This window comes from Natator depressus, chromosome 3 (genome assembly GCF_965152275.1).
Source record: "Natator depressus isolate rNatDep1 chromosome 3, rNatDep2.hap1, whole genome shotgun sequence".
Taxonomy (NCBI): Eukaryota; Metazoa; Chordata; order Testudines; family Cheloniidae; genus Natator; species Natator depressus.
In genome coordinates, this window is record NC_134236.1 from 48,253,942 (window position 1) to 48,279,292 (window position 25,351).

At 41.4% G+C, this 25,351-nt stretch overlaps 1 protein-coding gene across 6 annotated transcripts in view; it reads right to left on the reverse strand.

Moving 5' to 3' along the window:
• Positions 1-25,351, reverse strand: part of HMGCLL1 (3-hydroxy-3-methylglutaryl-CoA lyase like 1) — a 109,970-nt gene that overhangs the window by 37,265 nt on the left and 47,354 nt on the right. For all 6 annotated transcript variants that reach the window (XM_074947845.1, XM_074947843.1, XM_074947842.1 and 3 more), the window contains 2 exons: positions 11,283-11,346; positions 5,334-5,522 (listed from right to left, as the gene is read on the reverse strand). In XM_074947845.1, coding sequence (XP_074803946.1) covers positions 5,334-5,522; positions 11,283-11,346 — 253 coding nt within the window. The remainder of the gene's footprint in view (positions 1-5,333; positions 5,523-11,282; positions 11,347-25,351) is intronic.

The following is a 25,351-nucleotide window of genomic DNA, read 5'->3' on the forward strand; positions in this document are numbered from 1 at the left end:
CCTTTCTTCCACATTCCATCAAAATTCAAGGGTTTTAGGTCTACCTCTTTTTTGTTGTTTTGGCTGCTTCTTTCACTCATCTTCAGCAGAGGAACACATTTATCAATGTTAGTTATTTGAAAATGAGTGACTACAGTTTTATTTTTAAACATACTCAAAATGGTGTCAAAAAGATTAACTCATGCAGCCATTCATTATTCACCCAAGTGTGAATTTACAGGATCAAATCCCTATTTAGTTCAAATTATTAATGCATAAATCTAGCATTTCCCCATACCCAATATATTCATTTCCAATATGTTGAAAAGTGTTTACTTATTTACCCTTAAGTTTATTTAAGTGGGTTTACAGTACTGTGCTATGTGTATAAAAACACACTCCCTATCTTAGTCTTCTTCAAATCCTATGCAAGTCAATTTCAAGGTAACTAAAATCACCAGCAATCAGTGTTCTAACTTTATTGGACCTCTCCTACACAGAAATTTCCTGATCTTTTTATTCTCCCTTAGAGGTTGATAATAGTTTCCTATAAATATGTTTCACTGTTTCTTTCAGCTAAATTTTCTCTTTATCACATTATCCAGCCTACATACATAATTTTACTCAAAAATATTGTATTTGCCTAACAAAGTAGCCACACCCCATACAGTCTTGCTGAGTTTGTCACTTCTATACATTCTATATTCTGATATTTTAATTTCCTCCTTCAGCCAAGTTTCAGCTAGTCAATCAGTCTATTTAAAATCTTTTATTAATTCTTTTGACATATTGCTTCATATGTTCTTTACATTTGTACAGAAAAATCTTTTAAAAAAGAAACATCTTTCTAGTCAATGCTTTTCATCTTTATTATTCCCCTCGACAACTTAAAAAAATACTTACCTTTTAAAGATTGCCTAATTTCTGTCATCTATCACTACCTACCCTTTTGTTAAAATAACACACATAAAAACCCACTACTTAAATGGTAAGGCTACTTCCCCGCTAATTTCTTATGCACATTCATCCTGTCAGTCCTATAGTATTTTGGTTCAACCCCATCCAAAAGAAGATGTCCTGGAATTGTATAAACTTGCATGACACAATGAGATTGGTACAAAAAATTACTTCTGAAATCACCAACACCTCTTCCTGCTCCACGTATGAGTTACAAGAGAGCTCACATCCAAGCACTGACTAAATTAGTGTAGAATGATCTGTGGCTTCCCTGCTGTCATTTATTGGTTTTTAGGAAATACAATAGTTCTTAGTCTGGGGTTTTAGTATGCAGTGACTCAGAAGGAGTGGAATTTGCTGCTCAACAAGTTTTTTTTTCCCTAATTAATTTAATTGCATAATACTACACCCACACTGTACTTCACAGAGAGGCCAATATGTCACACAGGCCCAGATCCTGGTCTCTACTTCCCTGAAAGGCTGCAGAACTGATGCAAGTGAAGAGAGAAGGCAAAGGAAATCACAATCCATGGAGAACCTGGACAGTGGGCCACATCACAGAGCTGAGCTACCATGGTGTACATGCAAATTAGCATGGAAGGAGCATTTGTGATGGGGGATTTATGGGATGATGGGGATGAAGGAGCCACTAGCCAGTGCACACCATTCTTCCATGTAAATAGTGCTACAGCCAGTGGTGAGCTGGAGCCGGTTTGCGCGAACCGGTTGTTAAATTTTGAAGCTAGTTTAGAACCAGTCGTTAAAGAATACAAGGAACCAGACAGTGTGCTGTGAGACAGCTAGAAAGCTTTTGAATGCTGTAACAAGAAAACACTTAAGCACATGGTTAACTTTAGGCAATTTTTACTCACCCAGCGGCGCTCTGGGTCTTCGGTGGCACTTTGGTGGCGGGTCCTTCACTAGCTCTTCGGCGGCACTTTGGCGACAGGTCCATCAGTGCTGCTGAAGACCCGGAACGAGTGAAGGAACCAGTTCTTCACCTTTTGGCAGCTCATCACTGGCTACAGCAGATGCCACACACCTTATCTCCTAGCACTGTAAGACCTGTCTCTACCCTAGCATCTGCAGTGAACTTCTGCAGAGGGGATGAGTGTACAAAATTTGGTCTTTAACGCTGTCTTTCCAAATTAGAACTCACCTAAAAAATGCCTCAACAACTCACTTGTCTGAAAGACAAATGTTTTATCTGACCTGCTTCCCACAAGCAAAAACTCTTCCAGATAGGAATATGAAAAATAAATAAATATATCTGGAAGAAAACTGTACTCAAAACTACAGAATTAGGTTCTATTACAAACAGCAACTGCAATCTGGTATATACAAAATAATGTGTCAATATCCGTACAGCTGCAAGGTAGTGACTGAATTTATTTTATTCAATGACAAGAGCAAGAATTAAACTGCAGCCACCCATATAATATCCCAGAGCACTATCCTTTGTACACCAGGAAAAAAATATGTACCATATAGTGTGTTTCAAAATGAAATTATGTGTTTTTAATCACTAAAGTTACTCAACTACAAATTAGGTACAAACTTATTTAGTACTGAAGATCAGACAAACTCAGGTTGATTCAAGATCAGTGAGAATCTGTTTTCACTTTTCCTTTTTTTTTTTTTTTTTTTTTTTACTATTTGTATCATGGTAGAACCTAGAAACCCCAATCAGGGATTAGGACCTGTGGAGCTGGGCACACTACGCACATCATAAAAAGGCAATCCCTACTGCAAAGAAATTACTATCTTAGCATATGACAAAAGACAACCAAAAGAGAAAACAAACAAAGGTGGGTAGGGAGGACCAGGTAACAGCAAAACAAATTTGGTCATTAAGTAGCAGTTTTAATACATCAGCTGCCTAGTCATTGTTCAGTGTTTTGTAGGCATCATAAGACCAATGAATTTTAAGGAGAGATTTGAAAGACGATGCTCTGTGAATTTTTATGGAGAACTCCCATGCTCAAGGGTTTTACAGTTTTCTGTGAAATTATCCATTGTGACAAAGTTCCTCCTCTACCTTGATGGGTCCTGCACTTATTGGCAGATTTTGCTCACCTCAGAGATTCACAGTAGCCCTCAGTTTGGCCACTTTCGTGGCTAAAATCTGCCATTCACTCAGATAACCTCATCACTGGCCAGCATGGGGAAAAAAGAGTAAGAACAATTCCCGCAGTTTCTGCTGATCCACCATGTGGGTCGGGGACCAGCTCAGAGACCTTCCCCTCTGGTGGAAGCTCCTGTGTTGGGTGAGGAGTTGGGAGGTTTGGGGGAACCTAGGCCCACCCTCTACCCCGGGTTCCAGCCCAGGGCCCTATGGACTGCAGCTGTCTAGAGTGCCTTCTGGAACAGCTACGCGACAGCTACAATTCCCTGGGCTACTTCCCCTTGGTCTCCTCCCAACACCTTCTTTGTCCTCACCACAGGACCTTCCTCCTGATGTCTGTTAACACTTATACTCCTCAGTCCTCCAGCAGCATGTCCTCTCACTCCCAGCTCCTTACCCACACACCTCACCAACTGGAGTGACAGCCTTTTTAAACCAGGTGTCCTGATTAGCCTTAATTAATTCTAGCAGCTTCCCAATTGGCTACAGGTGTCCTAATTAGCCTGCCTGCCTTAATTAGTTCTAGAAAGTTCCTGAGTGTTCTGGATAGACCCTGTTATCTTACCCAGGGAAAAAGGGACCTGCTTAACCTAGAACTAATGTATCTACCTTCGACCACTCTCTTGTAGCCATCTGGCCTGACCCTGTCATACCATTTATTTCTACCAGGAGACATAGCTATGTTTGCAACAGCAAAAGTGGGTGTTGATGAGCTTTGGATACGATAAGCAAAAGTTTAAACCTCCTTAACTTGGATGCATAACCTTACTGTGCAATGTGCTACTCCAAGGCCTGAAGATGGGAAAGATGCCCCTATTGAAACATTTCCCTGCTACTCTTTTTGAACTTTTAAAAACAACCATGTTTCAATTATAAGAGCAGAAATAAAAGACAAACTCAACAAAAAATGATAATTTTTCACAAGCCCATATTACATAAACAAGTTGTATTTCTTCAAGCTTTAAAAAAAATTCTCCTTTGGAATGAGTCTAAATATGAAAATGTTTTGCCCCCAAAAATATTTTACAAAATTACAGTGGAATGAAAACAAGTGATTAGTACAGAAGGTTTCTTGAAGAAGTCAATATATCTATTATCCAAAAGTATTAGTATAGAAGGGGAACAATTTTTTAAAAACACAAGTCTTTTTGCCAACTAAAATCACATTTGAAAGGGAACTAAACATGTTAGAAAGGTGTTTGATTTAACTTGTTTTACTATCTCCATGTACATAAATAGGTAATAGAAAGAGAACACCAAAGCCAAGTTAACAATGGAAGAATAATCCAAAATATTTACTACCTGTGTGGAATAGATAACCAACAAGCCTTAAGTTAATGCCATCTGAGCAGTTCAAAATAAGTTGTTATGGCTGGTATGAAAACTCAAAATCCATTCACCGAAAGAGTAATCATACATCATTCTATTTGATATTTAGGCACTTTCTAAATTAGATGGTGCTAGACAGTCAGTCACTTTGGTAACCTGTGGACAGACAACATGCTTCCAACAAAGTGGTACCTGAGGGCTAATTAATATTTAATTTATATTCTTGTTTTCCACTAAAACCAAAGCCACATAGTATCACCACAACTGTGTCTTGGTGTGTTTATTTTGTGTGGCATTGAAGACATTAAGTGAATAAGGATATATAACTGATAATGGCTTATGAAATATGCAGTGTAGTTGTAGCCGTGTCTAACTAATGACTAAAAAATTTATTTGGGCATAAGCTTTCATGGGATAAAACCCACTTCATCAGATGCATGGAGTAGAAAATACAGTACGTAGACACACACACACACACACCATGAAAAGATGGGGGTTGCCTTACCAACTCTTACGAGACAAATCAATTAAAGTGGGCTATTACTGGGAGGCTGTTCCAGACACTGGATTTATAGTTTATTACAACAATGATCCCTTAGAATATGTGCTAACTACTTACATTAAACAATCCGTTCCACCTTGCATTTAGCTGTGATGCTTGAATGACCCTTCCCAGACCTGAAGAAGAGCTCTCTGTGGCTCAAAAGCTTGTCTCTCTCACTAACAGAAGTCGGTCCAACAAAAGATATTACCTCACCCACCTTCTGTCTCTACTGGTTTATGAAATGACACAATCAGGGTTCTGAGGTACCCTTAGCATGTGCAAAAATAGTAATAACTATAGAAAATGCAGAAAGTAACTGGCACTTACTTCATAGAAGTTTAGCAAACGAATTAAAGTGCAAACATTACTTACAATATCTGTAAAGAGAGTCTGAATTACCTGTATGGCTGTGAGGATATTGGCTAAAGCCTGGCCATACGTGTCATGGCAGTGAACAGCAAGAGCACTCACTGGGATTTCCTTCATAACAGCTTCCAACATTCTCTTCATGCTGCCTGGGGTCCCCACACCAATTGTGTCCCCCAGAGAGATCTCATAGCAGCCCAGGCTATACAGCTGTTTTGACACCTAATTAGAAAACAGAAAAGCATTCTAAAATGATGAGATGTAACCAGAGCAAAAAATAATACTTAGAATATACAGTAAAAAATGATTGCCATCTAAGTAAAACACACTGTTCCTCTCCTCTTCATAGGCAGTGCCCATGTATGGAATAATCTCCAAGCCAAATTCATCAAGTCACAACACTCTCCCTCATTCTCCCATTACACCCAAAAGAATCAAGATTTTTTTATGTTTATGGATTAACCCCCCAAACCCTTCCCCAAAGTTACCCACTTCCCTGGGGATAGAGCTGCCCCTAGGGTACAGCAAATTGGGGCGACCACTCTGGGCCCTGCACTTTGGGGGCCCCCGTACTTTGTGAGGAGACGAGTGGGGAGCTGAGGCAAGGGGCGGGCAGGGAGGAGGAGGAGCCCCCCTACCAGCCTTCCCCTCCCCGCAGTGCCTCCTGCCTGCTGGCGGGACCCGCCAATCAGCGCTTCCCCCTCCCTCCCAGCACTTACTACTGATCAGCTGTTTTGCCGCATCTGGACGCGTTGAGGGGGAGGGGAGAGGAGCGAGGGCATAGCACGCTCAGGGAAGGGGGTGGAACTGGGCTGAGAAGGGGCGGGAAAAGGCGAGGCGGGGGCAGGGCAGGGATGTGAAGAGGCAGGGTGGGGGTGGCGTTTTGGGGGAAGAGGTGGAGTCGGGGCAGGGCTTGGGCGGAGCCAGGGGGAGCACCACCCCGCAGGTAGAAACTTGATGCCTATGTCCCGGGCCCCGCACGCCCCTAGGGACAGCCATACCTGGGAATTCCCCAGCTGATCTGTCTTCCCTGTGTATCTTTTTAGTAAAGACTTGCCTTTAGGTTTGCACATTTCACAGGAACAAGCAGACTGAGTGTGCTAACTAGAGGCCTGATTTTTCTTTCCTTGGAAATCAAAGGTCTAATGGAAACCAAAGGAATTTTAGTCCCTAGATTGCTTGATTTTTAGAAAACTGGACACTAATAAAAAAATTGTAATGAAAAAAAATTCAAAAATTTAACACAATTAAAAGTCTACAAGGTTCCTTTACTCCTAACATACAGCCCAATTTTATAAACCCTTACTCTCATGAATAGTTCTTATTCATGAGAGCAGTACCGTAAACTTCACTAGAACTACTCATATGAGTAATTTAGTGCAAATAAGGAATTGCAGGATTGAGCCCATACTTTTTATTAGGAGGCATTTCCAACTACCATCACAGTCTCTTTGAATTTGTTGGGAAATGGTCTAAAAACTTATTTTCAGTTGCTGAACAGGTTTATTTCTTGCAGCATTCCCACCTGTGCTTCAAACATACTGAAAAGGACACCCTGCAGCAACAGAATCCCAGTCCGCAAATCTACTATTACAGAAACAAAAATATATTGCTTTGTAAGGTAGTTTCATTTGTATTGCATGGTACTGTTAAAGCAATTCCAGGACATCGTCAGCCGATTGCTATATATATGTTGAAGGAGGTTGACAAAATGCTTTGCCACCAGTCCCGGAAGTCCTGGTGCAATGCTGTTATTTGCTCAATTCAAAGAACAGATGAAAAAGGACTCAAGTGGATTGAATTGTTCTGTTCAAAGCTTGTAAGGCGGATATGAGTGCTATGACTATGGCAAATGTAGTAAAACCATTCCTGCTTTCAGATCCAAGATCCAGGTTCAAATCAAAATACATTTCTCACACACTTAATATAAAATAAAATAAAATAAAATAAAATAAAAGGACATTCATTACATTGTAAGTACCTTGGTGTAAGGAAGGCCCATGTCTTGCTGCAAGTCAAACACACTGCAGGTGCCTGAATAGACCATAGCTTCAAGAATGGTACTGTTACTCTGTGAGGACTTCTGCTCATAAACCTCAATCTGTTTTTGTTTTTTTTAATTTCAACATGAGTTTAAAATATTAGATTGCATCTTTTTTTTCTGGACTGTCTTTTTAATTATCTGCTGAAGATATTGTCTGGAGGTGCACTTTCAGGATGACAAGAAGAGCAGAGGCATCTCTATCCCTTGCTTCCCCTATAAGCTGCTGGAAACCACCTTCCTTCCATCAACTGCTGGGTCTTTGAGTCCCCCTTTCTTCCAAAGAGAGAGCCCAAAAGGGTCAGGTAGAAGAGGAAAAAATTCTGCTCTGCTCCTGTTCCTCTCCTCAACAACTGAGTGCCCTCAAACACCTTTCTAACTATCAAAGAGGTGAGGTTCTGGAACAGCCTCCCAATACGAGTTGTGGGGGTAAACAACTTAATTAGTTTTAAGAAAGCTGGGCACATTTCGGAGTGGGATTATATGAGGGGGTTGCTTGCGATGATGGGGGCGGGACAGGGGTCGGCAGCCCTGGCAGTCCCTTCTGGTTTATGTCTGATATTCCCAAAGCTCATTCTTCAGGGCTTCAGGTGGTCCCCTGGAGGAATCAGGAAGGGATTTTTCTACAAACTGTATTCTAGTTTTTATTTATTTGGGTCTCCTTTCTCTGAAGCATCAAAGATGGACACAGCTGGAGATGGGACACTGGATGGGGCAGACCAGTGCTCTGAGGTGACACCCAGCATTTGCTCTCTCTCACATACTCAGCTGTTTGGTTCTTGCTCACATGCTCAAGGTCTAACTGTATGTAGAGCTGGGAAGGAATTTTCCCCTAGGTCAGATTGGCAGTGACTGGATGTTTTTCACCTTCCTCTACAGTGTGCGGTGCATGTCACTTGCTGGGTTAATTGGGTAATCTCACTTAATTCTCTGCCATGCAGGGATCTCAGGCACTGGTGCACTTCAGTCCCTCCTATTTTCTGCCTTTGGCACATGGAAGGTTAGGCTCCTTTGGCCTGTAATATTTTGGTCTAATTTTGGTTGTTGAGTGTAGTGTGTGGGTGCTAGATGGTGTTGGTGGCCCGTGACATACAGGAGGTAAGACTAGTTGATATGGTGGTCCCTTCTGGACTTTAACTTTATTACCTTGCTATGACCAAAAGTTAAATTCTTAAATTGAATTTTGAAAAAACAACAATTTTTTTTCTTTTAACTATAGATAAACCTCATGGATTGGAAAGATGAGTAGGCGAGTACTTTCACACTGTCATACAACTATTTGCATCCTAATATTCTGGGACAAAGCTGGTGAATTACATTCTTCAAAATTCCAGAAATTCGGGAATAACCAAGCCAGTATGTTAGCCATGTGGGGGGGTTTATATTCAAGAGGAGCAACTTTATTAACATTATCAAAGTAAAACCTTTTTCTATGCTACCCAGACTATTTTACTAGGTTATTCCAGTCCAAATAGTGACTTGGTGCTAAAGGTGGACTGAAACAGGAATTGATGGCCCAATCCTGCAAACACTTACTCACATGAGTAGCCCTTACCGAGAGGGAGAGAGAAATGGCTTGTGAGTTAAGGAAACAGACTATGACTAGAAGATGGTTAGAAATCTGGTAAGCTAGACATGCATTTTGCCTGTTTTATTATTTTAAGATCTGATGTTCTCTGAAATGTTTTCGTTCTGATCAATAATACTTTGCTTTAAAAGGGCTTGGTACCACTGTTATTGCTCCTAGAGGGAACAGAATTGCAGGGTCAGAACATAAAGTCAGATCCGCTGAGGTAAATCATGTTGAGACACAAAAGACTAATCCAGGGTCCGTTCTGAGAATGGGAGAATAACGGGACTCCATCCTGAGAAACTGAGGCCTGAGAGGGGGTGTGCTCAAAGAGATCAGGAGGTATAAGATGAGCATTTAGCCCCGTAACTGTGACAGCTCTGACCCAGCAAATTACATAAACAGATGTGCCTGTGTGCCACCCACCCAGGCTGCTCACGTGCTTCTAGTGACATATGTGCTGGATCAGAGCCTAAATTAGTTACTTTAAGACGCTACTTTATTTTGATCACTCACAATGTGCTCATTGGTGTATGGCTATTGAAGAAGACATTGAATGGGATTTGGGGGGAGGGATAGCTCAGTGGTTTGAGCACTGGCCTGCTAAACCCAAGATTGTGAGTTCAATCCCTGAGGGGGCCATTTAGGGATCTGGGGCAAAAATTGGGGATTGGGCCTGCTTTGAGCAGGGGGTTGGACTAGTTGACCTTCTGAGGCCCCTTCCAACCCTGATATTCTATGATTCTAAGGTACAATACAGAATACTTATATGAGTACAGGTTTACGGGATTGGGCCATTAAAGAGCACTCCTACTGTAACACTGTAAGGGACTAGTTTTGTGCAAGGAAGGTAAGTAGTCCTTAAAATAAGCAACACACTGAAAGAAGCCTGTTGGGGAAACGTCTGCAACAAGCTATTCATTACAGCACAGCTGACTCTGTCATCATCACTATATCTAAAGCTGTGCCACTTAGTTTTCACTTCATATTAAAACCAGTTAATTCAGAAATACTGAATATCTTCCAATCTAGCAAATTTTCCAGAGAGCATGTGTGTGTGGCTGCTGTGGGAGCATTATCACAAGCTCCAACGGTCACCAATATTCAGAGAAGATGTGAAGATAGAGGACATGCCTTGCAAGCTCCCCACGCTGAATATAAATGTTGACTGGCTGCAAAAGCAATAGGGCAAAAAAAAGGGAATATTGCCAAAAGCCAAGAGTGTGATGTGTCTTTCCCCACAATGACAATCTTTACAGCTGTTACCCGCTGTTTTATTGTGCCTCTTGATTTCTCTTTCCCCTCTTATCTCCACAGTTCTCCCTCTCTCTCTCTGACTCCCAGGAGGCCTATCCAGCTGTTTCTTAGGCCATGTCTACATGACAAAATTGCATCAACCTAACTTATGTCAGGATACAGCCACCACAGTTATTAAATCGCTTGTGTGTGTCTGTAAACTTGGCTCCTGTCAGCAGTGGATGTCCTCACCAGGAGCACCTTTATCAATTGTATTGTCAGTGTTGGGCATTGGGGGATGGCTCCTGGCAGCCAGCAAGTCAACGTAAGCAACGCAGTATCCACACTGACACTGTGTTGACCTAATTACATCGACTATGACTCTACACTGCTAGGGGAGGTGGTGTTACTAAATTGGCATAGAGAGGTACTTAGCCAGCTGGAGACAAATTTCAGTGAAGACACTTCCACAGCTAAGTCAACGCAAGGCAGCTTATGTCGACCTAACTGTGTACTATAGACCAGGCCTTACTTTCCTGTTGGCTTTGCCCCTTGTCTCTTTCCCTACTGGGCAAGGCAGCCTCTTTTAGCAGTCTCCCCTTCCTTATTCACTTATGCCCAACAGCTTTGTAGTAAGAAAGTATTTTGTGAGTGGGTCCCTGGTCCATTCTCTCAACTAGTGGAGCTGCTGCAGATGCCCGCACTTGGGTGCTGTATGCCAAGAGGACCACGATTCAATGGCAAGTTTGACTGTAGTGGAGCAGCAAACTGGTGTCGGCACAGAGTGAATTTAACAGCAGCTGCTGCTTACAGGGGATCATGCCAGAAATAATCTCATGCAATAGGTCTATTCTCCTGTGCATTTGAGTCTCTTTTCTAAAGTATTTCCTTGCCCTTCTGTTTGAAGGAAATAACTCCTCATTTGTTGCTTTGTGACGGATTATCACCAAAGCACATTATTTTCTTTACATCTAAGTGGATAGTGCTGATCAAAATTATTCACCGAAGTCTAGAGTTTGTTTGGTTTTTGTGTTCCTTTTACATGGATTTTGATTCATTATTGACCCTTCTAGGATTAAACAGAGAAAATAATTTGAGCATGGTTAAAACATATGAAAGACAGATGGATTCTTACTTCTGCCACTTTAGCTGGTATGATGTTTCCTTCATATGGGCATCCCAATGCACAGGATACATACCTACATTCAAAAGGACAGACATAGGTAAGTGTACACTTTGTACACATATATATTATACACATCTACTTATTAAATGCAACAAAATGTTAATGAAAGCATAGGGTTGCACAATTAGGTCAGGACATGCAAAATAAACGTTGCAAATAGAGAGCTACTATTTTTCTTTTAACTCTAAGCATGTAGCTTGATATACTTCTCTTCATGCTCAATGCATATCATCAAATATAAAAAACAGGAAACATGGCCAAGATAATGCTGTTGCTGGAAAAACTTAACTTTTAAGTTTCCAAAATCAGACTTTTTTGTTTTATACTTACCTGTATGTAAAAAATGTAGCCATTTTTTTAAACAGTGAGAAAATGTCTTTTTTTTTTTTTGGTCAGTCACAAAACTCAAAAACAGCTGAACAGAACTTTCTTAAAGTTTACACACCCACTCACCACCATCCCCCCCCCCCCCCCCCACAGAGTCTTTCAGCTGCACCAAGCATGGAAAATTTCAAAAACCCAAAGGATTTTTTTCTCCATAAGATTATGAAGTTGTAAATTAGTGAAAATATGGGTTTGGAACAAACTGTTTTCTGACCTCTACCATAGAATTTGTTACCAAGTGAACAGAACATCAGTAGGCAAGCAATATCATCTAATAGGATTATAATCTATAATCAATATAAGAGTGGTAATTTTTACATAATATACAGGATATATTTACACACATAATGAAACATATTTTACATACGCATGTACATAACAGTACATCAGAGCAAGAAGAACCGCATCTCATTGGGATGTGATATGAACGACCCCTGAAGCAGAGTGGGGAAAACAAAAGTGAAAGTGGGCAAAAATGTGTTTAAAGGGCAATGACGTACTCCTGCCCCTTCACACAAGCTAGCAGAAGCGCTGCCCTGCTAGGCTTACATAATGCAGATGGGCATGAGGGTATGGGAGGGCATGGCAAGGTAGAAGGTGAAAAGTAAACCTAGGCAGCACTTTCTCTATTCAGACATTCCCCTCAAATGCCAATGGACTTCCAAGCAGAAATCCACCCGGTAAGTAGAGTAATAAAAGTGTGATTTCTGTAAGTTCAACAGAGTCTGTTCCACATGGATGATGTTGTCAAAGGAGTATCTACAGCATAGAACTGGGGGAAAATGGAAATCTGCAGGGTTCTTACTGGCATTAATATTCTTTTGAGGATCTTCCCCTCACCTCAGGGAAAGGCCTGATCCAAAGCCCACTGAAGTCAATGGGAGCCGTTTTGATCACAGCCCTAGGACTTAATCCTGCAGGGTACTCAGCACTCTGGCCATGATCCACTGGAGCACACAGCTATCTTTAAGCATGTGCTTACGATCTTCATTGAATCAGGGCCAGAGTGCCAGCAGTTTGCAAGGCAGAGTCCTTGGTGTATAATCAAAGAAACAGCAGAACGTACCCAAAGTCATGCAGCCAGAGGTGAGGAGAAGGGCAGACAGAAATGTGAGGGGATCCATATGCTTCAGGAATCATGCAGCTGTAACTTTATTTCCCCTTAGAATCCCAGGTTCTGCAAGATTAGGGGGATCTCCCGTGAGACTAGAACCCCTCTCAGTCTTCAGTACAAGAACGAAAAAGAGAAACTCTGCAAGGTTCACCTTTTTGAGTTTCTCCAAGCCCTTTTCTCCTGCTCAGAGTTTCACTGCAGGTGGGTATCTTTTGGCCCTATCATAGTTATATTCAACCCTTCCCTCTCCCACAAATTTCTTGTATAATATTTTGGAGGGAAATGTTGAATTGTCATAACAGGTCAGCAGGGGGAAGGAAGATTGTTCAACTTTCCCCAACAACCAAAACCAAATGGCAAATAATCCACAAATGGTGTGCACACTATGTGGACCCTGCAACCAAAGCACACTGGGAACAGGAGCTGAGTTCTATCACTACACAGGCCTTGCAAAAGACTTTCACGTTCCGGACATTAGCTACACACAGAATAACTGAGCTAATTTATCACAACCAAAGTGCATTAAAAGCAAAATAAATCCAAGAAGAAACTAATCTCTACAATGCTATCAGCTCTTTGTCAGCTTGTTTCAGAGAGAGCTCCAGAGCCAGATCCACACCTGCTATTACTTGTGGAAGTGTGCAGCCTGTAGAGAAGCCAGTTGCAGATTCATTTGCTGCTGTTTCCTGTTTCGTATTGTAGTGCAAAGCTGCATATAGTATACCATGTTCGATGCAGATGTATTTATTTTTATTGCATAATCATGCTAAAATGTATATGCCGATCAGTAGGTGAATTCATAGTAAGTGGATATATTAGGTCCTCTTGGAGGAAGCCATTTGTCAGAAACAGTCAGTCTTTACTTCAAGAAGGGATGTGCAGGAGGGTGTGACAGTAGATTCCCCCAGAAAGGATTCTCCAAGCCAAGACCAAAATGTATCAATCAGAACAAGATTGTTATAGTCACATTTTAGTTTTCCTTATTAAAAAAGTAACAAAATTACATTTATATAGTGCTAATTTACAAATGGCATTAAACTGACTATTCAAAACTACTATTATTATATTGCAGTAGCACCTAAGAGCTGTCATGCACCAGGACCCCATTGTGCTAGGTGCTGTACAAGACAGAATAAATATCTCCTTTAAAAACAACTCTTTTAAAGATATGAAAAAATATATAAAGCATATAATACTGAAACATAGGTTAGTTAGTTTAGGCTCAATCTCTGTATCTGGTTACCATAAAGAAACAAATTATAAGTAGACACATGCTGTGAAAAGTGTAATTTGGTACGAACACACAGTCATCATGAAAAGAACAGGAATAACTTTAACTTGCATCAGGGATACCTCTTATTCAAAAGATGGGCTAGAACAGGGGTGGGCAAACTACAGCCCTCGGGCCGGATCCAGCCTCTGAGCCGTTTGAAACTGGCCCCCGCTCTGGTGCACCACACGGCTTGGCCCTGCTCCAGTGCTCCAGCCGGGGCGGGGCCGCACCACACAGCTTAGCACTGGTTCTGCCAGGGCACTGGGTCAGGGCCACACCACGCAGCTCCTGGCAGCCGCAGCATGGCCCTGCTCCGGCTCCTATGCGCTCCAACGGGAGCTGCAGGAGCGGTGCCTGCAGATGGGGCTGCTTGCAGAGCCTCCTGGCCGCGTAGGAACTGGAGAATTATAGAATATTAGGGTTGGAAGGGACCTCAGGAGATCATCTAGTCCAACCCCCTGATCAAAGCAGGACCAATCCCCGGTTTTTGCCCCAGATCCCTAAATGGCCCCCTCAAGGATTGAACTCACAACCCTGGGTTTGGCAGGCCAATGCTCAAATCACTGAGGTACCCCACCTCCCTGAAGGGACATGCCACTGCTTCCAGGAGCCGCTTGAAGTAAGTGCTGCTCGCAGCCTGCACCCCGTGAGCCTCTCCCCATGCCCCAACCCCCTGCCCCAGCCCTGATCCCCCTCCCGCTCTCCAAACCCCTCAATCCCAGCCCGGAGCACCCTCCTGCATCCCAAACCTCTATCCCCAGCCCCACCCCAGAGCCCACACCCCACCCCGCACCCAGGCCCCAATTTTGTGACCCTTCATGGCCCGCCATACAATTTCTATTCCCCGATGTGGCCCTTGGACCAAAAAGTTTGCCCACTCCTGGGCCAGAGTCTCTGTCCCATTAAGGCTATTTTTTTACCTTTCTGGTGGCATAAAGCATCCTGCATTTCACAGAGTTCAAAGGGCTCCATGTGGATTCATTTGGTTTGATATAGGCCACCATCATGGCTGAGTCTTCTTCTTAACCCTCCCCAGTGCTGGCATTTGGTCATGGCAAAGGGGACAGGCTTGGGGTACCCCCATTTCCCACTGATCCATGGCTGCCAAAACTTTTCCTTGGGACTGTGGGTAGCTAACGTAATATAGAGCAAGAATACAGATCAATTTACCACTCAAGTGCTAAAATGTGTTCTTCCAATTACTATTAAGGGCTTGTCCATTTTGGTGCAATTTCAAGTGTGGATACAGTTATACCAATATAGAGTGTTTATATCAGTACAGCTGATTTTGTTAAATTTACTTAATATAAATACGTTACAGTAAATATATAACTGCATCCACAGTAAGGGGTTGCACAAAGCATTACAAAATGTTGTGTAGACCAGCCCTCAGGGATCTTAACATGCAAGAAAAATAATCACGAGACCAAAGTTTCTAGCTGTATTAATAAAAAAAAAAATACTGCTTTGAAAAGTACTGATTTTCACTGGGTTAGGTTGTTGGTGTTTAGTTCATAGTATAATAAACACTTTTATATGTGAAGAAAATGCAGCACTTTAAAGCCAGATTTGGCTTAAACAAAATTGCTGAAATCAGAGAAGCTGAGTTGAACAATAATAGAAGGGAAAGAGACATTACTAAGGTGAAAAGAAAGGGAGTACTTGTGGCACCTTAGAGACTAACAAATTTATTAGAGCATAAGCTTTCGTGAGCTAGAGCTCACTTCATCGGCTTTGCTCTAATAAATTTGTTAGTCTCTAAGGTGCCACAAGTACTCCTTTTCTTTTTGCGGATACAGAGTAACACGGTTGCTACTCTGAAACCTGTCATTACTGAGGTGGATTAACAAGAAAATTGTGCTTGAAACAGAGAAAGGTTTAGTGTGATGTTGTTGTATCAATACAGATTAGAGTATCTTGGTAATTGCAACTTTTCGAATTTTTTTTAAATGAATAGCTGTCTATTAATTTCTAACACTCCTTATTGTGAAAATATTTACTGAAGTGAAAAAAAAACCTCCTGCTATAAATAACTAAATATTGTGGAGATAATAAGCAAGTTTTCCAAATATTTTATTTCAAATAAGTTCAAACACCACAACAACCTATAACAGAATCAGAACACCTAAAATAAATAGTGATTCTGCAATCCCCCCTCCATCCCCATTATTTTGCATCCTATTGTGTGTGTTATCATGGAAGGAAAAACAATACCTTTTTTTCCTCATATTTAACAGTGGAAAGTTTTTTAGTACACTGGAACTTTTTCTTTAACATAAATGGGAAAATAGCCTTACTCGGAGTAGTTACATGTACTAAACAATGATTGACAAAAGGCTTATTGTTATAGCACACATATACCATGGCATAAAATAAGTAACAAAATAAACAAAGAATATACTGTATTTATATATCTCAAACTTTGAATAAGTCAACTGGTGGCCAAATTATGCTCAAACCTAGAGGTAAACTAAATCATGTCAGACATTCCAATGTTCTTTTGTGCTACTGAGAAATCCATAATACTGGTCATACTTAAAATTTCAGGATTCAAAAAGAAAACATTTTTGAAGGAATAATATATAATAATTTAGAACTGCATGCTTTAATTTAAAGAATGGAAGCTTTTACAAGGAAATATTTTAGAATTAGAGCAGTTTTTTATTACGGTGAGTATTTCTTTGTAATTTCCAGTTCTATGGCCCTGGTACTTGCACAAATGAGTAACTTTACACATATGGTTCTCCACAATGCCCTCAGAGAGACTACTCAGATGCAGAAGCATTTTCAGGATGGGGGCATACATTTATAATATGGCTGTCCAATGGTGCTGGTTGTTGTTGTTGTTGTTGTTGTTGAAGTTAGAGTAGAAATGCATACTTCTCTCATTTTTACTGTTATATTTGCTCCATATCAACCTCTGACCCAGAGAGACAGTCCTAAAGAACTTACACATGCATTTGAGCATTTACAATTTATGTGTGTCTTTTGAAGTTTTGGAATATATTAATGTGAAAGGAATCTAGCCTAACCAGAATTTACTTAACATTTTCTTCTTATGCTACATTTAGATTTACTAATAAAACACAAGTGAATACTTGCAATTATGTGCCATGGTTTTCCATTAACCCCATCTGTTTTGTTTCATTTTAATCACTGGGAAAATATAGTGAGATTTTCAATGTTACCTGAATTACACATTAAAGAGTGAAATTGTAAAGGCAGAAGTTTTAGTGCCATTTCACATGCAAAATATGCACAGGAGTCATTAACCGACCACAGATTTGGCACAGTGTCCTCACAGAATGTGTCCCAGATGTTATTGTAAAGTTTTGTGCACATACAAAAAAAAAACCTTTATGACACCAATAAATGGCATAACTTTTTAGACCATATGCAAGCTTTCTATTTTTCATAAACATTTGAACTATTTCAGTAAACATTAGAAACTGTATACTGCGTTACCAACTTTCAGTGTGACAGCTGACAGCATAAATTTTCTGGATGATGATCGAGTAAATGTTGGTGCAGCTGCAGCAACAGTAAGACATGCTGAAGCTTAAACTGGTCGAATACATTTTTCATCAGATTCACAAATTGCCAATGATTTACACTCACGATGTAAATTCTAGATGGCCAGTAAAAACAGAAAATAAAATTTGAACCCTTTAAAATTATTTTTGGAAGTATTTTTCATCTGCACAAATAAGAAATTAGGGCAAGGTATCAAATTATCCATTTCCTGCAAATAAATAACACATTAAACAACAATAGTGCTTTAGAAGAGAAAATCTCTGTATTGAAAAAATATATAAATACAATTTATGCACATTAATACACAAATCTGTTTTTACTACCTAGGTAATTCAAGTAAAATATGTAGCCTGCAAAATTAGAGGCTAAATCCTGTGGACTCTTAGGAGTTTGTGAAGTAAAGGCTGCAGGGTTTGGCCTGAGTTCAGGATGTTGATTTTCAGTGTACTGAGGTCAAAAAAACAAAATCATTTCAGCATAATCTTTACTCTGATTTATCTGTCTTAACAGGCCTATCCACAAAAGCTTTTTCATTGCATTCTATTTATTGCAATATATAATAAATTACAAAGTACTTATCCCTCATTATTATATTAATCATTAAAATTGCAAGTCAAAACAAAACTGAACCAGCACTACTGCTTGCCAGATAAAGATAAATCAGCCAAACAACAGATACCAATTGAAAATACCTCAAGTATTTGCTATTCTCTCAGTTACAAACACTCAAATTTCCCTCCACATGCATAGCCCACAAAAACTTGGGGGAAAAGGATGGGCTTTATAATGTGCCCAGAATGTCAATAGATCTGTACTGTTTTGGACCAAAGGGGAAGTGCATTCAAACTGTAAATAGCCCTCCTTCTGCCTATGAAATACTGAGTTCCAGGGATATGAAATACTGAGTTCCAGGGATTTCTATAAGTTTCCAAATTGCCAGTTAACTGCTCCTACTTCTGTGGCTTCTTAACTTGACATGCAACTCCTGCACTAGGGCTCTGTGGAAGCAATGGCATGAAGAAGAACGATTTGTCACCAGGCCCTGCCCAAAGAGTACTGAATTTAGACCATAAATGATATCTGAAGCTCTCAGCCTCTCTCTCTGTCATCGATCAAAGTACCTATGTCTGCTCTCTCAGAACACCAAATCCCAACTGAAAATTATAAAGTCTTTAGCCATCCCACCATCATGTAATTCTTCACTGATTTTCCACAGGTCAGAGACTTTGTCTCTGCTTGGGATCTTAGCTCAGTGCTGATAAAGTTAACGGATGCACATGCTGACATGTTGGGAAAGTGCACTTTATTGCACCTGCCACTAAAGAGAGCTTTTTTTAAAAAAAAAATCACAATTACATATGTGAACACACTGAGTGAGACTTTGATGACTGATCCTTCTTTCACTGTATTCCACAGGGACAAAGTGTCTTTGTGTTTGCACAGAATTTTTTTTGACAAAATAGTGCCTGAGTTTCACTTTAATCAGAGCATTCATCTCCTGGCTATCCTTCCCAAACCTCATTTTCACCTGAGAAAAACTAGTCTTCATATACGTGATGTTAAGGGGACGTTACATTCTATTTTAATGGGACAACACGATTTAGGAAGCCTCCTAATATAAACTTTTTGTAACACTGGGAACCAGCATAAGGGAAATGCCATTTCCACTCTAAGCCTGTTGAAATGTATTAGATTACGCATTTAGATGGGTCATGCTTCAACTAGGGTGATATTATGAAACGGTCTTACATCTCACTCTGCTATGGATAGCCTGCTTCCATAGTGTGTCCATTACAAATATATGCAGCGATTCTACTTGGAGTTTTGCACACACATTTACCAAGACTGTGTCTATTCATCTGGCATCTAGATCTGATGGTCTACACTGGGAGGAAATTCTTTAATCCTTGTGTAGTTAGAAATATTCAGCCCACCTTTTTGAAGTTTTTACAACTAGCTAGACTCCCATAATTGATAACCCGAAGAAGCTTCCAGTAATTGTGGTCGTTCTCGAGTTTTGCCTTTGTGTGCTGATGCTACTCACTCACACATTCTCATATTCCTCAGAGCTCCAATCTCTCACAGGATTCTGGAATTTAGCAGAGGGAACTGAAGTGGGGGACTGAAAAGCCCTTTCTAACCTCATTTATCGATATTGAGTGCTAGGACTGCACTCATACAGTCCCAATGATCCGCAGAAGGTTCCTAAAATTGTGCAACACCAGGGAAATTGTGCTGCACGTACTGCTTACAAACAGGGAAGAACTGGTCAGGGAAGTGGAAATGGACGGCAACCTGGGCAGCAGTGACCATGAGATGGTCGAGTCCAGGATCCTCACAAAAGGAAGAAAGGAGAATAGCAAACTACGGACCCTGGACCTCAGAAAAGCAGACTTTGACGCCATTAGGAAACTGATGGGCAGAATCCCCTTGAGGCTAATATGAGGGGGAAAGGAATCCAAGAAACCTGGCTGTATTTTAAAGAAGCCTTATTAAGGGCGCAGGAACAAACCATCCCAATGTGCAGAAAGAATAGCAAATATGGCAGGTGACCAGCTTGGCTTAACAGTGAAATCTTCAGTGAGCTTAAACACAAAAAGGAAGCTTACAAGAAGTGGAAACTTGGTCAGATGACTAGGGGTGAGTATAAAAATGTTGCTCAAGCATGCAGGGGTATAATCAGGAAGGCCAAAACACAACTAGAGTTGCAGCTAGCAAGGGATGTGAAGGGTAACAAGAAGGGCTTCTACAGGTATGTTAGCAACAAGAAAAAGGTCAGGGAAAGTGTGGGACCCTTAATGAATGGGGGAGGCAACCTAGTGACAGATGATGTGGAAAAAGCTGAAGTACTCAATGCTTGTTTTGCCTCTGTCTTCACAGACAAGGTCAGCTCCCACACTGCTGCACTGGTCATCACATTATGGGGAGGAGGTGAGCAGCCCTCCGTGGCAAAAGAACAGGTTAAGGACTATTTAGAAAAGCTGGACAAGCACAAGTCCATGGGTCCAGATCAAATGCATCCAAGGGTGCTGAGGGAATTGGCTGATGTGATTGCGGAGCCATTGGCCATTACCTTTAAAAACTCGTGGTGATTGGGGGAGGTCCCAGATGACTGGAAAAAGGCAAATATAATGCCCATCTTTAAAAAAGGGAAGAAGGAGAACCCGGGAAACTACAGACCAGTCAGCCTCACCTCAGTCCCTGGAAAAATCATGGAGCAGGTCCTCAAGTAAATCATTTTGAAGCACTTGGAGGAGAGGAAGGTGATCAGGAACAGTCAACATGGATTCACCAAGGGCAAGTCATGCTGACCAACCTGATTGCTTTCTATGATGAGATAACTGGCTCTATGGTATGGGGAAAGCAGTGGACATGATATATCTTGACTTTAGAAAAGCTTTTGATACAGTCTCCCACAGTATTCTTGCCCGCAAGTTAAAAAAGTATGGATTGGATGAATGGACTATATGGTGGATAGAAAGCTGGCTAGATTGTCAGGCTCAATGGGTAGTGATCAATGGCTTGATGTTTAGTTCGCAGCTGGTATCAAGCAGAGTGCCCCAGGGGTCAGTCTTGGGGCCAGTTTTGTACAACATCTGTATTAATTATCTGGATGATGGATAAATTGGACCCTTAGCAAGTTCACAGATGACACTAAGCTGGGGGGAGGTGAAGATACGCTGGAGGGTAGGGATAGGGTCCAGAGCGACCTAGACAAATTGGAGGATTGGACTAAAAAAAAATCTGATGAGGTTCAACAGAGTCCTGCACTTAGGATGGAAGAATCCCATGCACCGCTACAGGCTGAGGACCGACTGACAGTTCTGTAGAAAAGGACCTGGGGATTACAGTGGATGAGAAGCTGGATATGAGTCAGCAGTGTGCCCCCGTTGCTGTTAGGGGGCTTATTCCTTCACCCACTTACTTCCCTGGTCCTTCTCACATGAACAGAGAGCAACAATACCTGAAGTCCAAAAGTGCAAACAATTTGATGTTTATTGGGGTGCACTTCCAGCAAGCATGGTTCCAGTTTCCTTCCTTAGTGTCCCCCTTTCCAACTCTGACACCACAGAGCCTTACCTGTCTCCCTGTTCCCATTCCCCCCTTAGCAAAACATGATTCCAATTCCCTACCCCCATTCCCTGTTCCCATTTCCCCCGCTTACTTCCTGATTGACTGCAGACTATATAGTAAAACTTGAGTTCTGTTTAGCTATACCTGAACCAATCATTTTACTGAAATTTAACTAACCAATCCTAACATATTGTAACATGATTATTTAACCAATTATATCCCACCACCTTAATTAGTTTACACCCAACAAAATTAATTATATAGCAGACAGAAACAATCACAGAACCAGACAGCGATTATATAGACAAACAATAGCGAAATGAGGACTACAGTGATAGAACAACCAAGAAATGAGGATTTCACATCCCAGCTATTGAAAAGTGAGTTCTTGCCAGACAGGATCCTATCAAACTAAGTTTTCTTTTACATCTTCTAGGCACTTCCCTTTCTCTGGAGGCGCTAGGCATTATCAGGACAGGAGTGTATTCCTAACAGCCCAATAGCACCTTATTTCAATGTGACTAGTTTGGAATGTGAGGATCTGTCCGTTCACTTCCCAGCTTATGGCTGCCTCTGCGGCTTAGCCAAAGGCCTTAGCCTAAGAACAGGGAGTCAGACTTTCACAGAAAGAGAAGGCCCTTACACCGGCAGACAGTGATTTTGATTCTTTTTTTTATACCTCTATAACTAGCTAAGTGATAAGAATACACCTAAATTCTTAGAGTATAGGCCTTTACAGACAGGCCTGAATATCTATATCCTAACAGGTTTCAGAGTAACAGCCGTGTTAGTCTGTATTCGCAAAAAGAAAAGGAGTACTTGTGGCACCTTAGAGACTAATCCGATGAAGTGAGCTGTAGCTCACGAAAGCTTATGCTCAAATAAATTGGTTAGTCTCTAAGGTGCCACAAGTACTCCTTTTCTTTATATCCTAACAGTTGCCAAGAAGGCTAACAGCATATTGGGCTGCATTAGTAGGAGCATTGCCAGCAGATTGACGGAAGTGATTAGTCCCCTCTATTCGGCACTGGTGAGGCCACATCTGGAGTATTACGTCCAGTTTTGGGCCCCCCACTACCGAAAGGATGTGGACAAACTAGAGAGAGTCCAGTGGAGGGAAACAAAAATGATCAGGAGGCTGGGGCACATGACTTACGAGGAGCAGCTGCGGGAACTGGGTTTGTTTAGTCCACAGAAGAGAAGAGTGAGGGGGGATTTGATGGCAGCCATCAACTACCTGAAGGGGGGTTCCGAAGAGGATGGAGCATGGCTGTTCTCAGTGGTGGCAGATGACAGAACAAGGAGCAATGGTCTCAAGTTGTTGTGGGGGAGATCTAGGTTGGATATTAGGAAACACGATTTCACTAGGAGCGTGGTGAAGCACTGGAATGAGTTACCTAGGGAGGTGGTGGAATCTCTATCTTAGAGGTTTTAAGGCTCAGTTTGACAAAGCCCTGGCTGGGATGGTTTAGTTGGTGTTGGTCCTGCTTTGAGCAGGGGGTTGGACTAGATGACCTTCTGAGGTCTCTTCCAGCCCTAATCGTCTATGATTCTATGAAATAGATCTCACAATCGTCAATATGCAGAAACACTCAAAAACCCACAGTACCTCATAAATTACCTTCTTTGATTCTACTTGTGGTGTTTAGATGTTGCTTGTAATTATTAGAATTGGGAGCACTGGCTGTTGGGAGTCTGAAAGGACAGGAAACAGGAAGGAGGGGGAAGGAGTTGAGAGGCTGGGAGAAAGCTACAGAGGGTGCAGCAGCAGCTTGGTAAAGAGGTTTCCACTTTGAAAATAAAGTCCTGTTGAAGATTGTTAGTACCTTGCCTGGCTAATACAACATTTTGGCGACGAGGATGGATCTTCTCCCTCTGAACCCACCTGCACCCTTTCTGCAAAGCCCAGGTGAGCCTCCAATTGCTTTTACTGCCTGGAGCCATATGTTTGAGACTTATCTGCTTGCAATCAGTGCTACAGAGATTTCTGAAGTAAGAAAGTGTGCTCTGCTAATCCACTGCTTTGGAGCAGAACGGCAGCGTATATTTTACACTTTTCCCCTTGCAGATGATAAATATGAGACTGCACCCACTGCATTAAAAAAATTTTGTTGTGCCAAAAATGAATGTAGTAGCTAATCGCTACAGATTTCGCCAGCGTGAGCAGAAACCAGGGGAAACTATAATGCAGTATACTGCTTCCCTGAGGAATCTGGTTGTAATTTGTGACTTTGGGAATATGGCAGATGAGATGATTAGAGACCAGCTCATTGAGAAAACAACCATGCTTCATGTAAGAGAACGCTTACTTCTAGAACCACAACTTACACTAGAAAAAGCAATAACCATTGCTACTCAGATTGAGTCAGCTATAGCTGAAGCCAAAATAATGAGCATGGATACAGGAGGCACAGTCCAGGTTGTGACTCCTTTGCAGAAAAGTTCACTACCACTGCAGAGACACAATTGCAAGAGGAAAACTAATGAAAAACCACCGAATCAGCAAATTCAAAATACAGTAAAAGCATGTTTTCACTGTGGATCCCCACAACACCTTGCAAGCTACCCAGGACGTCCAGCAAAAGTAGCTCAGTGCAATCATTGCAAAAAGATTGGACATTTTGCTAAAGTATGTCGCAGCAGCCAGTTCAATCAACAAGTGCATGCAGTTACAATACCAGATGTTATTGTGCTGAGCGTGGACAAAATCTCTACTGCACATATTTCAGAACAGATAAAGTGCACTGTAAACATTTCCGCCATACCCTCAGGCAAACCACACTCTATTCAGCTAATGTTGGACACTGGCTCAGCAGTATCTATACTACCTGATTCCACCTATCTGCATTACTTTAAAGATGTGCCTCTTACTGAACCCAAACTTCACTTGGTGTGCTATTTGAAAAACCATATTCCAGTACGTGGCTGCCTGCCAGTAATAGTTACTTTTGGTGATTGCTGTGTAACTTCAGAGTTGTACATTGTCCACAAAGGAACTCCTATCCTTGGCAGAGATTTATTGGCTGCTTTAAATCTCAGGGTAGTTAATGGACAAATTGATCTTCCTCAGCAAAGCACTCTTGCGGTACACACACCAGTTTCAGCTGGGACCCAACACCAGGTTGAGGAGAAACTCGGCTGTGCTTATGAGTTTCTGCATAAAGTTAAAATGAGGAATAATACGATGCCTGTACGACAGAAGTTACGGCACTTACCATTTTCAGTCAGGGAAGCTGTTTCAGAGGAACTTAGAAAACTTGTTCAAAAGGACACTATTGAAGAGATTGACTCCTCAGAATGGGGTTCACCTATAGTAGTGATGCAGAAGAAGGGTGGAGGCATTCGCCTTTGTGTGGACTTAAGGGAGTCAAATAAAGCTATTGTGATTGACAGCCATCCTCTTCCTCACATAGAAGAAATATTTGCAGAACTCCGTGGAGCAAAGATGTTTTCTCCTCTTGATTTGCAGAGTGCACACCACCAGGTTATGTTGTATGAAGATAGCAGAGACCTCACAGCATTTATTACACGAAGGACTATTTCGTTTTAAACGTGTTCCATACGATCTCACATCTGCCTCAAGTGCCTTTCAAAAAATGACGTCATTGATTCTGAAGAATCAACATGGAGTTCAGTACT